The following is a 17038-nucleotide window of genomic DNA, read 5'->3' as shown; positions in this document are numbered from 1 at the left end:
AGAGCATAACTGGCTAAAGTGCTCAGCATTAGGGCTGTGAGAAGCTTCAGTCCCTGATGCAATTCAGCGGAGATTCGGCCTGATTTAGTGGCTTAATCTCCAAATCCAAATCAAATCAGGAGACCCTTTAATCTCTCCGAATCGAATTGGAACCCTCCGAATTAATTCGGAGAGATTCAGAAAGATTTGGCAATTCGAACACGGACACAGCTTCAAAAGTTTTTTCTACATACCTCTAGGTACCAGGCAGCTCATGAGTGCTGCAATGCTGGGGCTCATGGAGTGTCCCACAGAAGCATGGGGGGCTCACTAGCATGCCCAGCATCAAACCTAGAAGTGGACCAGAAGCATTCCTGGTCCACTTCCAGGTGCACTGGGGAGCACGTTGGGCCCCCCCCCCCCCCACCCCGCCACTGGGGGACCCCGTGCTCCCCCAGCTTGGCAACTGGTGCCTCCTGGGTCTGGTGGGGGGGCACCCAGGGTCCCCCTGTGGTCAATAGCCAAGCCAGAGGGGCCCGGGAATGGGGGGGACACCATGCGCTCCTCGGTGGACCTGGAAGTGGACCAGAAGTACTCCCGGTCCACTTCCAGGTTAGCCACCAAGCACACAGGGGGCCCCACCGCGCTCCTGTGGGACACTCCATCTGCCCCAGTATTGCAGTGATCACGAGCCACGCCTGCTACCTCAAGATATGTAAAAACATCTTTTAAAGATGTGTCTGTCTGAATCACTGATTCTCCGAATCAGCATCGAATCTTCAGATTCAGCCAAATTGAATCAGGGACGGTGGTCCAAATCAACAAATTGAATCACTTTCCCTGATTCAAGCCAAATCCAAATTGAATAGGGCCTGTTTCACACACACCTACTCGGCATTATTTTATTGGTTTCTAGTAGGTTTTCCAGAATACCTACCAGTGGTCAATCCACTTCAGTATATGATGTTAAAATGCTGCTGCTCCTCACCTGAGAATCATAGTCTATCTTCAAACCAGGAGTTTCCTGGCCTGGTAGAAGCAGCAATCACAAATGAGCCACAGGACAGATTTCTGGGGTATAATGAATGCTCCCAGATGAGAACTGTCTCCTGTAAAGGCACTGATGAGCTGGGAGCCTTTCCAGTCTCATTTGTGCTATGTTCTATGCTGGGATTCTGTTTCAGTGCCTGACCCTGTTCCTATATAAATCAATGACACAGTTCCCCTTGAAATCAATACTGGGTTCCTATAGACATGCTCTGAGATATTCTGTTTAAAATATCTCAGAGCACACTGAGCTTATTTAATTTAAATGCTCCAGCATGCCTCACTGTCACATATATTAAGGTGCTTTAACTAAAACTTGTTGAATGATTTTTAGTTAAAGCTATTTTGAAACACGGGATACATGGACGACTGGTGTCACCTTAGTCAGGGAGGGCACATGCCCCCCCCAGCGATCAGTCAGCAACCGGGGTGGGGAGTCCCCCATGGCCAATCTCACCGACCGACCAATCTCACCAACCAGAGGGAGGGGGGTCCCCCCCGCGGCTGATTGCGCCAACCGGGAAGTGGCCGCGGCACTCCCAGAAGTGGCTGCGGCTCTTCATCCGGCGTTCCCACTCCCTGGCCAGCAGTCACAGGGGAGGCACTTCCACCTGTCCCCCTTTCCTAAGCAGGGAGTGTGGCCTGTCAGGGGGTGCACCAGCGCTCTCAGGGGATGCACGTGTACCCCCGTACACCCCTTACGCATCGCTACTGATGGGATACTTAATACATGTGAGGGTGAGGTGTTTTAATTAGAGAGGCTCTCTGGGAACTGCTCTAATTCAAATGCCTCCAACCACAAACACATCTGTAGGCACCCAGTGGTAACAGCAGCAGGTCTCGAGTTGGTCTAAGCCAGGCTAAAGTGGCTGGAGTCATGTAGCACTGATCTGAGCTGGGAATCACCCACCTGCATGCATTCCAGCCAGTAGATACTTATGTATGGAAGGCTCCAACCCACAAGACTTATTGCTCCATTACTGCTTCTAAAGTAGCATCCTTCCCATTATAGTAACCCATCTGAAGTCTTTTGTAAATAACAATGGCAGAGTGCTTGACTAGACTGTCTGTCTGTACCAGGTTGTGCTTTCCTTGCTGTCTTTAAGTTAGGAACAGGTTCTACTGCTGAGCTACAAACCCTACAAAATTAGCCATTGAGCATGACTTTAATGTCCAAATCTTGCTGAGCAGAGAGGAGGTTACAGAGCTCTGACTCTGGCGTTAACCACTGTCCAGACACAATTTGTGGCCAACTGTGCTACCAGGGGAGGTACTTTCTGCAAAGATGTTGTAAGCATCATCCAGCTTTCTTAGTGACAGCAGGGAGATAGATACCCATTTTCCCAAAACAGTAGCACTCTGGTTTATTTTTATTTATTTATTAGCTTTTTATGCCTTCCTCCTCTGAAGAGGCTCACAGCAACCTGAAATAAAAACAGAAATATTATAAAGACAAATAAAAATATTAAAATACTATGCAATATGACCCCCCAGACAATGCCCCAAAACTTAACTTATACGCAAATAAAAAGGACTTGATGTGATTCCAGTAAGGCACTGACAATCCACAAGGGGTAAGGAGTCCCAGATTTGAGAAGTGACTACCAAGAACCACTTCCCATGTGTTTTCATGAAACGAACACGGGGCACAGATGGCCCCTCCAGGAGGTTGCTCTTGGCTGACTGTAGGGATCATGATGGAACATAATGAGGAGAAGGTCATCCTCTAGTATATGTTGGGCCTCTACTGTCTAGAGCCTTACAGGTGAAAACCACCACATTAGTCTGGGTCCAGAAAGCTATTGGAAGCCAGTACAGATTTCGGAGCACTGAAGTAATCTGCTTCTGGTGACCCACCCTGTCAGAAGGTGGGCTGCCAATTTCTGTACTAGCTGCATCTTCTGCACAGCCCTTAGGGGCAGGCCCAGATACAGCACACTTCAGTGGTCTGTAGTACTAGAAGCTAGATCTGAATCTGAAATCTGAAAGAAAGGATTGCAGGTAGAGATGGTGAAAGGCATTTCTAGCCACTGCTGCAACCTAAAAATCCAGGTGCAGCAGAGGATCCAAGAGCACCACAAGGCTGCAAACCTAGCTGACAAGGGGAAACTGAACCCAATCAATGATAGATGTCTCTATCCCCCCTACGTCTAGATATCTGCCAACAACCATCACCTGTGTCTTGTCTGATTCAGCTTCATTTAGTTCACCCACATCCAATCCCCATCTGTAGCCAGGCACTGGGTAAGGACCAAGGCTGTGGGACCTGGGTCAGATGAAAAAGAGAGGAAGCTAGGTATCTTCAACAAACTGATGGCACCTCACTGAATCTCAGCACAATCTTGCCCAGTGGCCTCAGATACATATTGAACGGTGGGGGTGACAAGATGGAACCCTAGGGGACTCACAGAAAAGGTCCTCAGGTTACAGTGAGCGCTCCCTCACCACCACCTATCCCACAAAGTCTCACTACATCACATTAACACATTATCAGCACCTCTTGGTCAGCTCTTTTAAAGGCTACTGAAAGATTTAATAGGATCATCAGGGTACGGTTTCTCTGCTAATCCAAGGTGCAAAGCACTGCCTTTACCTTATACTGGGCACATCTACACATTACTTAATGCACTGTAGATATTTAGTTTACTACTTGCCCACCTTACATTTAGTTTACTACTTGCTTAATAAAGTACTAATCGAATGCACAGTAAGTAGAGTTACTTCACAATAGTGCTGGTGCATGGTTATTTTGTGATGCTTACTGTGCATTAGCTAATAACAATGTGAAGTAGGCTATTAGCACATGTTTTGACCACCACACTACTGCACCGTGTTATTAGGCTAATGTGCAGTAAGTGTCTCATGCAGTCATGCCCACTAAGGATGAAAACAAGACTGAAAGGTGTGCCAGAATCTAATATTATCCAAAAATACGTGGAGCTTTTAGGCAATTTTCCTCAAAAAGGGGAGGTTGGAAACAGGACAATAGCTGCCTGAGGATTCAATGTCAAGAGATTTTTTTTGAGTAGTGGCTGGACAATGACAGACTTAAGAACATGCAGCCCCCTGTTCTCATGAAGGAAGGCAGTGACTACCCTCACCAACAGTGGTGCCAGTCTTCCCCAGCTGACTTTTACAAGCCAAGATGGTCATGTGGTTCCATGGGCAATGGGTTCCATTCACAGGTGACTGCCTGCATCCCCTTGAGCATATCCTTTGCATCAATGAGCAAAAACAATTGAACGGATCCATAAAAACAAATGTGACCAATATTCTGCAACCCCAAACTCTGACTCCACAGCTAGACTGGCATTCCCCAAGTGTGCTAGATGCAAGCAATTTTGTCTGTAGTCACAGCAAACAGTAGATGACTTGGTTTCCAGATGAGAGCAACTTGGATTGACCAGGCCAGTCCCCACACAAAAAAAGTAGATTGCACCACAGCGGTGGGAGTGGACATGAGGATGCCACTGTATCTCTAGCAAATGTGTTATTCCACAGTTCAACTAGACCACTGACAGAGTAGCCATCAAAGTCAGTAGGAATACCCCCTATAGTTCTGGAATTCCACTGACTCCATGAGTCTCCAGCTTAACTGGTCCATCACCCCAGTGGGAACAGTGGAGGACAGGAATCTGTGCCATTAGAAGGTAAATTGTTTGACCATGACAAAGGCATGTTAACAACACCCCCAGAGATCTGAATCCTTCTTTCCAGGCAAGTGCAAACCAACAACATCTGCTCCACCTCATTTGTCATCCCAGTTATTGTCTGGGATAGCCCCATTGTTGTTATGGAGGCCATGAAGTCCTGCTTCAGCTCTGAAGACAATGCATGTATGTTGAAGTCACCCAAGGCAACAAGTCTAAGTCTACCAATAAGTCTAATAATGAGTTTAGAAGCAGGACTTCATAGTCGTCTATTCACTTTGTTCCTTTTAAGTATTTGCCAGAACTTTATATTTATGTTTCACTAGACACTTCTACACATGCTATTACGTCTCCTGAATAAACTGTGTAGCTTATTGCTCTGGAGTTTATTGCTTCTGGGTGCACCGTTTGAATGTGCACTCAGGAGCAATTAACTCTGGTGCAATAAGCTCTGCAGTTTATTCAGGCACAGCACATAGAGCTGGGTCAGAGCAACCCTGGCTGGCAGGGGACCCTGGGAGTCAGCCTGTCAGCCCGGGGTTGCTCTCCCCAGTTTAACACACTACAAAGAGGCTGGCTGGGGCACGAGGGTACTTCAGTGCTAGCTGGGAAGCAACCCTCACACTGAAGCACCCTTGTGCCTCAGCCAGGCCCTCCAGCATCTATGTGTGCACTGCTAAAGTGTTTTTTGCTCTGCAGTAGGATAGAACTTGTATTTATAAGTCCCATATATAAATTAGTTTACTCCAGCCTAATATTGGTGCACGTGTAGACACCAAGACATTTACTAAGGAGCTAATCAGTCAACTTTGCAGTAAACATCCTGTATAGATGTGCCCAACCTTTCCCCCATCTGTGTCATTTAGCTGTGCTGCTTCTCCTCTCCTGAAATGCCCTTATTGAGCATCCAGAGAGGAAACAAAAACCTTATCAATGTTCTATAATGGAGCTTTTAAAAGTATATGTAGGGTCCGATAACTTGTGAAGCAATTGCACTTTGACAGCTGAGGCTTACTTACATGTACACTACTAATCTGATTAGCTTCTTGCAACTTCTAAACATGATGGCCACTGCTACAAGCCTCACAGATTTTTTAAGAGAAACAGCTCTACCGGCAGTCCTTGGACTTACGACACAATTGGTTCCTGAAGACCATGTCTTAAGTCAAAATGTTGTAACTTGGAACCGATTTTCCCATAGGAAACAATGTTATAAATGGGGGATTGGTTCCTGAACCAAGGCCCAATACCCTATTTTCACAAAAAATAACCCAGAAGTTTATACTCAGTCCATTATAGATGAGTAATATAGCTACATTAATGTATTCATATTGTAAATAGCAATCATACTGATTTGGAAACACTTCTTTGAAGTGACTATGCTGGACTTTTTTAAGGGTCCTGGCTGGAGTATTTTCAGGAGTCTCGGCTGCAGGTTTTTCTACAGTCTTGTCTGCTTTCTTAAAGAAAGTGTCCAAGGAAGTTTGGAAAAGATGTTCTCCAGGGAGATGGGTGATGCAGTGAACTTGCTCGCTGGCATGGCATCGGATCAAGCATTGTAAAGTCAAAACTGATGTCAGAAAGTTGAAACAGGGTTTCAATTTATAAACGTTGTAAGTGCGAAATGCTGTAACTCAAAACACTGTAAGTCAAGGACTGCCTGTATTCCTACACACAAGAGTGACATGTTCTCCTGAAAAGGGGACAGCCTCCCTATATCTGAAATGTGTCTGAGTGTCATTTTTGCTATAATCTTTTATATAACTCATGGCAGAGTTTGAAAGTAATGCTTGCAGCAGTACAGGGCAGACCTGGGCTAAATAATTACCTCTGTAGGCTGCCTGCTGTAGAATGCTACTGTTTCATGTGGACCAGCTTACAACAGGGCTGTGAAAAATACTCAAACAGAAGAACAAGAATAGTCCCAGTTTACATACAGCATAACTAACTGGAAGACTGGATTGAAAGAGTCTTTGGAGCCGAATTGCCAGTAGGTAGCTGATATCTGGATGTTACTGAGAGCTCTTCCAGCTCTGCTAAAAGTGACCTTGTGCAACCTTTCATCTATTCCTGATTGATGAATCTTGCCTTCTTTGCAGTGTTAAGATATAAGGCACTACTAAGGCATGGTTTATCATGGGGTAAAATTCCTTCTTGACCCCAAATATGGCAGTTGGTCTGACCCTGAGCCAAGGGGCAAGACCGTCTAGCCAGGAACTTTGGTCTCAGCAGGAGCACTGGTACACCCAGGTCTGACTGATAAATCTCTCCAGGTCTGTCTGAATTCTGCAAAGTCACAACCCATCTATGTTTTATACTACACCCTGTTCTTGGCTTGCTGCCAAAAAGCATCAACACTTGATTAGGTTTGAGTATGTACCACCCTGGCATCACCCTCAATGTGCCACAGAGAGAGAATCCTAGCCTGCACACCATCAAACAGCAGCTGCTTCTTTTTCCCTTGTGAAAAACCATGTGACTTAAAGAAGGTGCTGAAGCTAGGAACCAGTAATTCACATATTTTTTGTCTCATGTTAATTCTGTACTGTTAACAATTCTTATCATTGCCTGAAGCTTCCTACCATTCTGGGTGCTTGTACAAATGGTCATAGCTATTTAGCAACTGTAAAAAGCCTGTCAAAATCTAAACATTCAACTCTACTGGTGGCAAAATAGGTCTTTCTGTGCAGAGGTCAACTCTAGACCACAAAGCACAACAGCTTGCTCCTGCTTGTAGGCAGAAGGCAGGGTAGAGGTAACATGACTAATAACTACCTCTCTCTTTTTTTAGGTATTGTAACTAGCCTTTTACCTTTAGTGGTCCAAGACAGTGCTGCTGTGTTTAAAGGGACAGGGTTTAGAGTCTTGTATGGATGGGTGTCAGAGGTGCATGCAAAAAATAGATTCTGTGGAATTACATACAGAAAGCAATGTTAAAAAAATGTGATTTAAGTTGGAAAATCAAGATTTTACTTTGGAAATACCAGAGTGCAGCTTGCTCATACATAAGGAACCTGCTTGCCAAGTATATGAACTTGTTGCTATCTACAAGGTATTTTCATACATTTAACATATTAAGTATGAAAGGCAATATCATTAAATCTTATATATCCACTGCATTGGAAACCTGTCATCTTTGTAGCTTTGTCTCAAGTGACCTTGTTCAATGTCTCAGTTAATTTATTTGTAAAATGATGTGTTTCATATTCAATTGTCACGTTAGTCTGGTCAATGAAGCCGTGCTTGATTATAAGGCTATGAAGTAGAAGCAGCAATATGTGAAGTCATAGTGATCTGACCGCTAGCATCTTCTTGCTCATTTGTCCATGGCACGCTGCCTAGCCTAACACAACAGAAAGGCTAAAATGTAGAACAATCTGAGGAATCTGAGACACGTGGAATGTGTCAAGGGAAGAGATGAAATGTCTCTCTGGATCAGTGGTTTTCAACCTGTGGTCCACAGACCCTGGGGGTCCACAGACTATGCTTTAGGGGTTCATGAAAGTTGACTATGATCAATCAAAAGTATATGAATATACACATTTACAATTCAAAGGTCCCAGACACCTATGCAGATATTAATAGCTGTAGCGCTGTACTTACTGGCCATTGAATAAGCAGCATGTGTTTACCCTCACATTAATCCTCACCAGTGCGTTGTTCTCTACATGGGCCGATCTAGGACTTTGAAAAGCAGGGTGCAGAAGGTCTGGTACAACATGGCACATTTTTATCTAGGTAAAAAGAAACTAGAAACTTCACAAAGGTGCTAGGGGCCTAGGGCTATATTATTGAGTTTAAGACCAAAGGAAAAATGAATATAACTTTATTGGGCTGTGCCCTAATTCGCTAGATTACATATTCAAAACCACAAAAAACTAGGCAAAATAGTCAAAGGATATCATTTTATTAGCCCTGTAATCATAATAGATAAATGTACATCTCTTATTCAGATTTATAAAACAAAATCTGCAGGAGTTTAGGTTGTAGCCGTGTTGGTCTAAGGATATAGACAGACAAGGTTCCTTGGGTGAATTTGATATCTTTTATTAGACCAACCCAAATGGTTGGAGAATAGTTATTAAGCAAGCTTTCGGGTTCAACAACCCTTCGTCAGGCTCAGGAAGCTGCAGCAGTTGGTGTGCACTCTTCCTGGATGGAATGAAAACTGGGCTATCCTCAAGGGAAATTTACACAACACATCCCAGAGACGAGCCTATGAGCTCCATTTCATCAACCTGCTGGATACTAGAGATCAGGGACTAAACATAGACATTGGATTTTTGACACATTATAATCTGCCTGGCAACTGACTCCCCAGCCCAGCCCAGCCCCTGGCTTCTTTACTTTTCATTCCATCCAGGAAGAGTGCACACCAACTGCTGCAGCTTCCTGAGCCTGACGAAGGGTTGTTGAACCCGAAAGCTTGCTTAATAACTATTCTCCAACCATTTGGGTTGGTCTAATAAAAGATATCAAATTCACCCAAGGAACCTTGTCTGCCTAAAACAAAATCTAGCCTTCTTGAACAGCTTGATGGTACATCCAACACTTCACTGTAACTCATGTGGAAATGATTGAATAATCACCTGAGTTAATGTTACCACACCTAAGTTAAGATTTTTAGCTGGGACTGAAAACAGTGAAGGGCTGTGAAACAGAAAAGAGATATTGCCAGGAATGGCTAGCAGTTACCAATATTGCTGAAGAAAGGATAACTTGAGTAATGGAACATCAAGACCATAAAAAAGAGAGAGGTTCACTAGCACCTGAGATTAGCAGGAATCAGGTACATTAAAATGAGCCATGAAGTCAATTAACACCCTCAGCACTGCCTGAATAGAAATGCTGCTACTCCTCCAGGGCAGGTAGTTTTAAAGTTTAGGTAGAGTAGGAATCAAAGGGGGGTGCAACTGCATCACTAAACATCCCTCCCCTGCCCCCACACACACCCTGGATCTACCCCTGATTCTGTACCAAAGCTGATACAATTGCCCACATATGCAGAAGGTCCTATAATGGCTGTATTGCCAGTAGCAGTACTCATGCAACAAAAAGAAAGATGCTTCCAAAAAAGACATCGTTTAACCAGTGGCAGGTATATAGGCTTACTCTTCTAGACACTTTGTTCATATAGTTACACTTTCAGACCCTAGAGAATGGTCATGGGGCAATAGAGTTGAACATATTTAGCAGGAAGGAGCTAGCTGTTGCTATCACTCCTGAACCTAAATGAAATTTTGTATGAGCAAAAGTGGACTGGACATAGCCTTGTTTAGGAAGGTTACGAAATTTGTGGTGATAGGGGTCAGTTAAATACATAGACAGATTGGTTTCTGTCAGAAGAAAAATTGTTGCCTGGAAAAATAGTACTTCATGGATATGAAATGGTGCAAAGGTGCAATGGTGAAGAATGGATTGTTCCTTATTGACAGCACTGGTAACCAATTTTACATTTGAGTTTCTAATAAAAACAGCATGTTTGTGGACTCAACCATATGCTTAAGGCTGCATTATTACTCGCAGCAAAAATGTAACTCTGAAGAAGTGCTGAAACTTGGCAGGAAAACATCATCTGATGTGGGGCTTTCATTAAATATTTACTTTCAAATGTAAGACTGTGTGTATTCAGAACATGGAAAAATTACAAAGCATTGGCTTTTCAGGAAGCTTCATGCTAAGGAGTCTCCTTTGGAAGTGCTGTCATTATTCACCTCCATTTCAGACATCAGGAAAGTTTCATTCTGGATATTACAAGTTGCTGGCAAAAGCAGAAGGATAATGAGGAAGAGAAAGGAGCTGAGGCAGGTCTGGATGACCCCAAAGTCCTGAGGTGCTCAGAAATGGGAGTCCTCTTATAGGGTTGTGTCTAGGTGGGAGATGAATATGCAGTTATATTTTGTCCATCAAAAAGCATGTGCCCCGTTAGTATCTTTCTACTCAATTTCTGCTAATGGAGAGGAAAACTGAAGAAGTCAATGGCATGACCTACAATCCAATTAAATACAGAAGAGATTAATTCTGACAAAACAGAGGGGATAATTCAAGGGTGCTGAACTAATTTTGAACCTCAGGCCAGACCCAAAATAAGGGCATGGGGCAACAACAGTGGCAGCATCCACTGCAAAGGCAATGTGGCAAGCAGCTGTGGGCCATGCAGCTATGGGATAACCAAGGTCAGTGTTGCCAGGGGCCAAATCTACTGATCCATAGTGCCCTGGATTTTGCAACAGGCCCTGCCCCTGCTAACCATACCGTCAAACTCCATGGCCTTCTAGTAGCATGGTGGGCCGGATGGAGTGGTTCTAGGGGATAGATCCAGCCTACGGGCCATATGTTTGACACTCCTGTGATAAGTGATTAGTAAGCAAAAGAGTGTAAAGTATATTACTTTATATAGGCATAGGAAACTGTAACAGAAATAAGACAATACACCACCTACCAGTTCATGCCACAAAAGCAGAATATACTATACCCCATAGGACAGGCTATACTCCATAGGATTTAGGATCCTGTCTTAGGATACTTGAAATATCAATAGAGAGTTTGCATATGATTTTCATTGGGAGGAAAAAGAATTATTTATTTGATTCTGGGCAGAAACTGAGGTTTTCTCTGCTCAGTAACTGGTATACACCTGTCAAAGCTTCTTTCCAAAGGCAGTCGTACTAGTGATCCATAGTTCCACAAAGCAATATGTTTTACAGGCTTGGTGTTAACTTCTTACTGCATTTTGCAGGACCCCACAGCTGCAAATGTCTGCATCCAGGCTGCATCCAAAATTTATGGAAGGGAAATAGTCAGGGTAACTGCCATGCGGACAAGGGAGCAGAGAAAGCACTGGTTTAAACTCTAGGAGTAGAATTAGCAGCACAAGCGAATGAGCGAGCTCAGTACTATATACAGTTTGGCAATTTCCAGTGCATCCTACTCCCAGCCCCACAGATATCAGAATAATTACTTGAACTGCTGGACCCTATTTGCCCTGTGCTGGGCTTCCTATCCCTCTAGTCAGCATAGCTGATTGTAAATATCTTGGAGGCTGGCAAAAGCCATTAAGTGAAACCAACTGCTCCAAGGATTTTGTCTTATTATGCGACATCAATATAGTATGATGATATTTACCACATAATGGACAGAGATTGGAGTAGAATCTCCTAACAGCAAACACTCATCTGGAGAGTAGCAGGGAGAACAATGGTGTTATGATTCACAGGGTGTCAAAGAGTCCCAGAGCAAAAGCATCTGCATCATTTAAAATATGCAATTTCTGCATACTTAAAAATCCCTTTTGGAAATCATGATCTTGTCTCAGACAATGGCAGTGCTTGAACCTAAACAAAACTAGCTGCTTATCATTTTCAGTTTCACAATTTCCCCATGTTCCCATATATTCAAAATGCCTTTTCATTCACATTATAACCAGCCCCCAGTAAGCTGGGATATATACTTAGTTGCCCAGAACTCTGATGCTTCTGCCTTTACAATAATATTAGAGTTCTGGCATTATGCATGGGAGGTGGCCTGCTGTCCAGTGAGTGGCTGTTGGCACCCCCATTCACACACACACACACACACACACACACACACACACACACACACTACAAGACTCCCTAATATCTTTACTTGGTCCCTTTCACTTTTTCTTTTTTCTTGGCTTTGTTGCTTACCTTGTCTGGGAGGTCACAGATCAGTAAAAGAGCCACGAAGCATCTCCCAAATGTGATAGTGGATGGAGGGAATCTTTGCTCCTTTTATGGCCACAGCATACATTTGTAAACACCACGCTGCAATCTACCAGGTGCAACCCTGCACTTCAGCCACTGAAGTCCTCCTAGTTGTCTGCCCTCCAGCTAAGTTGTCCTGGCACCACTTAGGCCCCTGGCAAACGTTACATTTGTTACTCATGTGGATATTATACCTCAAATCATAACATGCCAACTGAGCACACATTAGAAGTGTTGCAGGATACTTCTGCACCGCAAAAAAGTTGTTGTTATAATGAGCAACTTCACTGTAGCTGATCTGCTATTTTTATCCAGGGATAATCTGGTTTAAGTTCTGGCATGTTACAGTTTTTTATATGATACTCACATGTAACACACAGGCCATGTAACATCTGCCATGAGCCTTAGAAAAAAAACAGAACAGAAAGCTGGTATAGATTCCAGGAGATATAGACTTTAGACTTCCTCCCTATTGGGCATGTCTACATGTGCATTGACGCGGGTTTAAATTTACTGTGCAGTTAGCAGGAATAGGCAGGTGTCTCCACATGCAGGCATTAAAGCATACACAAAGTGTTACTACTCAATATGGCATCTTCATGTGTGTTACTGTGCAGTAACTAATTGGGCGTAAATTTGATACCTGCATAATGCAGGTATCAAATTTATGCTCAAATCGATATAAGTCACCATATTCACTGCACAGTACATGCATGCACATGTAGATGTGAGCCCCCACGGCACAGTAGTTTCGGTTACTGCACAGTAAATGCGCACATGTAGATGCGCCCATTGTGGTCCAATAAGGGGAAGTAAATTCTCCCTCCATTTTTAAGTATAACCTAAGGTCCTGGAGAGCAATAGAATGCTCTGCCAAAGTCCCTTCTTCTTCCCTTCTCTTCCTTTCTTTTGTTTCCACTTCTGCACCACAATGCAACAACACTGTCCTAGCCACCAGCTATTAAGTAAAACAGCATCACAGTGATGGCCTGCCTCTTGATTTCCCTCCTGTTGTGCATGAGCATTCCTCCTCTTGGAAGTTGCTCTTTCTTAATGTACTAACTGAATCCTGTCTTTTCTTCCCAGAAATCAAAATCATTGGCTGTATTTCTGAGAGCTCTTTAGTAGGGTTCTTTACTGAAAGATGCTTGCCTCAGGAAAAAAAAAATATCTCTTCCTGATATACCTTCTTTAATAGTTTTACAGTTACGGCTTCAGCAGAGAAGAACCCGAGAGCAGCTGGCGGACCAGGGCATCATGCCACGTGAGTACCTTCCTTACCCCTCTCTCTGCATCCACAAACAGCCTAGAACTCAAGCAAGTCACCAGTAGATGATGTGATGATAGATGATGTGATGATAGCCTCTAGTGGTGCTACAGGCCTTTAGCTCTGCAGACTGGATGAGTAGCATCGGGTTGGTCTGTGGGCTGTGTCCCATGTGCAGGACTGTTCTGCAGACCTGATTCAGAACAGGATCAGTATATGGAGTCAGTCTGCGGGTGTGAACTGGAGTCACCCTGCATGCTGGATGCAGCCACAGCACAGCCCCACACTCTGGCCCAGCTCTGTTCGCCAGATCCAGCCATGGCGTGACTGCGGGGCTGTCATCCAGACCATGGGGCTCCTTCTGTGTCTGTAAATTTGGCAATGGGAGAGAGCTAGCAGTGTTAATTGTCATGGCTCTGGGAGCATCATTGTTCTAACTGGCATTTTATCCCTAGGTCTGTGAGTCTGCTGCACAGACTATAACAGAGGCTCAAATTGTTGTGAGTGGAACTACCCAAATCTTACAGCTTCAGTGGCCATCATCTTCACTGGCCATCATCCTCAGGAGAGCAGTACTCCTACTTTTTGTGATGCTTTGCACTTTATTAGGCTGTAGTCAGCATAGCAGCACAGCTGGCTTAGCTCCACCACTTCTCTGAAAGTGTTTAATGTGGGATGGTGTAAAGTGTCTCCTGGGTGTGCCAAGTACAGTTGCTCTTCTGGAATTCAATGCAGTTGTGGCATTAACTCATGCAGCACGTTGCCCTGCATGTGGTAGGAACTGGCCCAAAAGCAGAGGAAATGGCAGCCATTGTTCAGACAGGCAGTAAACTTAAGGCAAACTGACAGAGACATTGACATTTCTGCCTAATTTTACTGGATGTTTCTGGGGGCCGGGGGGTGATACTGTAAAAGGTTTGACTTTTCCCCCCTCAAGAAGCCTGAGGCCAGTCAATTGCAAGACTCCTTTTAACAAATACAGGAGCTCACAGTTGTATAAGGGAGTATAACAGTATAATGTTTAATAAAAACCAAAGGCAAGATTCTCCAGCACCAACACAGAGGATACAACCCCTGGATCAACAGTGGCTGTATCATCATGTAGCACATGCTGATGTTAGCATCAGCATGTGCTACATGTAGCGCATGCTATATGTAGCATCATGTAGCACACACAGCATGTGCTACATGATGCTGATGCAGCATCATGTAGAACATGCTGATGCTCCAGAGTATAGCCAGCAACCCATCCGGGGTGCACTGATAGAGACCACTTTTCAGCCAAGCTGAACCAAAACATCTCTTGGGGGCCAGTGCATCTTCTCTGCATCCCCACCTGAACCTGCCTGTTTTGGGACCCAGGATGCCAGGAGCATGTGGGTGCTTTGCCCTGCTGTAACTCTTTCTCTCCTCAACTAAGTGGATTTCTTCCACTACAGGTTTGCAAGCTTTTATTTCATTTGCCAGATCGCAGTCCAGCACAGACTATAGAACAATGTTTTCACTTGACTCGTCCCTCTCCTGTGTCAGAAAGCCAAGCCCAACAGTACCATGTCAGCATGTAAAAGTCAGGAAGGGAAAGACTAAATCTATCTCTTATATCTGTACTGCCCCAGCGTAAAGCCAGCAAGCAGCATCAGTGAAGAGGAGGCAGCTAGAATCCTATTTCACTTTATACAATTAAATGGTAGTTTTCCAGCCCTGTGAGTGGCCTTTTTCAGCATGTACAACCAGTTTCCTAGTCTATTACTCCTACGGTGTAGATGCATAAGCACACATACATTAGTGCACCTTGCTCAGGAAGCAGAAAACTTTGGTTCTAACCCCTCCTCTGCCCCCCCCCCCCCCCCCCCCCCCCGCAACCTGTCACATTGAGAGGGTTTGATCACATCACTCATTTGCCAGGATAGTGCCTGACACCACAGATTAAGTCTAAAACAAACTCCTTTCCCACTTCTTTTGAAGCTGAGTCATTGCACTTTGCATTTAATATTCAGTTCCTCCTAGCATGAAGGCAATGCAGAAGATCTTGCCCCACTTGAGACCAAAGATTCAGGCAGAGGTGCAGCCGGGCTGCTGCATGACACTCAAGGTAGTGGCACTTAGTGAGATGCCACTGTGTTTGCAACTATTTTTGCACCCCATCCACACGCCGCAAAGGCAGCGTCCAGGGCTGCTGCCTCTATCACTGCCCCATTCCCCTATGCCCCACAACTCAGTTATGCTACCAGATGCCAGGTAGAACTATGATATTGCTCCCTTACAGAGCAGGAAGGCATTGCTTGCTTCCTCCTAGCTTCACATGTTTCTTGCTCTTGGATGACAAGGGAGAATGCCAGAGACACTGGACAACATGCCCTATGACTTGAGGGACGGGGTAGAGCATCTATATGTGGAAGTTGGAGAAGCACAAGTTTGCACTTCCACTTGTTGGAGGGGACCCAAAACCTAGGTTTCCCAGTTTCCTGGGCATGTGGCCTAATCACTTAGTTATTGGAGCTGAAACATGGGAGGGTATTTATTCTTCATCACATGGTATTGATTTACACTTCTCACTATCAGTGTGTGTATATAGCCATGCATCTGTCCAGCCAGTACAAAGCCTATTGAACATATGCACTTTCTACATGTACACTGACTTATCCAGACTGCCCAGGTAAAGTAGAATCACAAACTGTGTGTAAATACCAAATAGGTCACTTATATGGTTGAAAAAACTGCCATTTATATACACAAGAGTAATAGAATTTTACTTCTAGATCTCAAACATCCTTTGAGCCCTGTTAAACACATGTTGAGCATGAGCCAGAAAAAACACAGGCAAAGAATTGTCTATATTCACTTCTGTCTCATCATGGTCTCCTTTAGGATCGTTGTTAAAGTTCATGACTTTGCAAGGTCTGTTACACTTCTTTCATGCTGCTTTCTCCCTCTTTCTTTTGGTTACTGAGCTTGACTCTATGGGTACTCTTAAGAAATGCTGTTAAACAGGTGTTAAATCTAAATAGAGGGCAGTAGCAGGTATGCTTTCTGTTCTTCAGTAACAAGACATTTCAGTAACAGCATGGCTGTGGCATTCCATGCAATACCTGGCTCTTCCACTATTTCTCTCTCATTCTGCCCCTTTCACAGATTATCTGTGTTGACAGCTATACAAGACAATCAGTGCAGTATTGCCAATCTCTAGTGTTCAAAAATCATTTAATAATAATATAATATATTTTAAAATATTATTTAAAAATAATAAATGTTGAGTTATTTTTATTTGCTTTTTTATTTTTAACTTTTCAGGGTTTGTACTATTAACTCTTCCTCAGAGCTAGGAAGAGTAGTAGATGAGATCATAGGATTCCAAGAGCTGGGACTTT

At 44.0% G+C, this 17038-nt stretch overlaps 1 protein-coding gene across 24 annotated transcripts in view; it reads left to right on the top strand.

The window, feature by feature from the left end:
- Positions 1–17038, top strand: part of MYOCD (myocardin) — a 94176-nt gene that overhangs the window by 6019 nt on the left and 71119 nt on the right. For 19 of the 24 annotated variants that reach the window (XM_025202158.1, XM_025202152.1, XM_025202174.1 and 16 more), the window contains one exon: positions 13602–13667. The exons of 1 other annotated variant lie outside the window; for it this stretch is intronic. In XM_025202158.1, the coding sequence (XP_025057943.1) occupies positions 13602–13667 (66 nt within the window). Of the gene's footprint in view, positions 1–13601; positions 13668–14125; positions 14171–17038 lie in introns of all 24 variants that reach the window. 4 more of the 24 variants (XM_025202163.1, XM_025202169.1, XM_025202164.1 and 1 more) reach the window with 1 other exon arrangement.

Source organism: Alligator sinensis, unplaced genomic scaffold (genome assembly GCF_000455745.1).
Source record: "Alligator sinensis unplaced genomic scaffold, ASM45574v1 scaffold77_2, whole genome shotgun sequence".
Lineage (NCBI taxonomy): Eukaryota > Metazoa > Chordata > Crocodylia > Alligatoridae > Alligator > Alligator sinensis.
The sequence above is the reverse complement of the archived record's forward strand: the minus strand, read 5'-3'. Positions and strand labels throughout refer to the sequence as shown.